The following is a 504-nucleotide window of genomic DNA, read 5'->3' as shown; positions in this document are numbered from 1 at the left end:
CTCTTGAGGTGAAAAGATTCGAATAAAAAGTGTTCCCAGTCCAAATATTACAACAAACGACAGACTTGCAAAGGATAACACGAAATAACTGTCCACCGATCTCCCTGAACGACGTCCATTTGTAGAGTCGATCCAAAGAGGTAAGGAGACATTTTGACCAACTTGACCGGCTATGGCGATAAAAGAGAAAAACAAGTTTGCCCAGAACAGCGGGATTTCTACATGTCCTATTTTCACCGTTTTGGCTTTTCCGTGAAGAGATGCAGGGTGCGTGGAGGTTGGGAAATCGGAGGCCAGCCTTTGTATTGTGGCTCGAGAGACAGTGCTGTTGGAGGGATCCATCTGTTTGGACCGTGGAGGCTTGGTTTAAATATTGTGGCACTGAGCAGACCTGAACAATCTATACAAATTGTTTTCTTCCTCAGTGTTTCAGCTGCGCTCACTTCTGCTTTCGCTTTGGCAAGAACGGGTGCTCCTTTCCTGAAATCAATTGCGTCATACGAG

The 504-nt window shown here is 45.6% G+C and overlaps 1 protein-coding gene across 1 annotated transcript in view; it reads right to left on the bottom strand.

Moving 5' to 3' along the window:
- LOC110052637 (crt homolog 1-like) overlaps positions 1 to 504 on the bottom strand; it is an 8,785-nt gene extending 8,281 nt beyond the window's left edge. The window contains exon 1 of the mRNA XM_020758780.2: positions 1 to 504. This exon is cut by the window's left edge and continues 167 nt beyond it. Coding sequence (XP_020614439.2) covers positions 1 to 342 — 342 coding nt within the window. The 5' untranslated portion in view covers positions 343 to 504.

Source organism: Orbicella faveolata, unplaced genomic scaffold (genome assembly GCF_042242905.1).
Source record: "Orbicella faveolata isolate gen_17 unplaced genomic scaffold, um_ofav_v1 contig_24, whole genome shotgun sequence".
NCBI lineage: Eukaryota > Metazoa > Cnidaria > Anthozoa > Scleractinia > Merulinidae > Orbicella > Orbicella faveolata.
The sequence above is the reverse complement of the archived record's forward strand: the minus strand, read 5'-3'. Positions and strand labels throughout refer to the sequence as shown.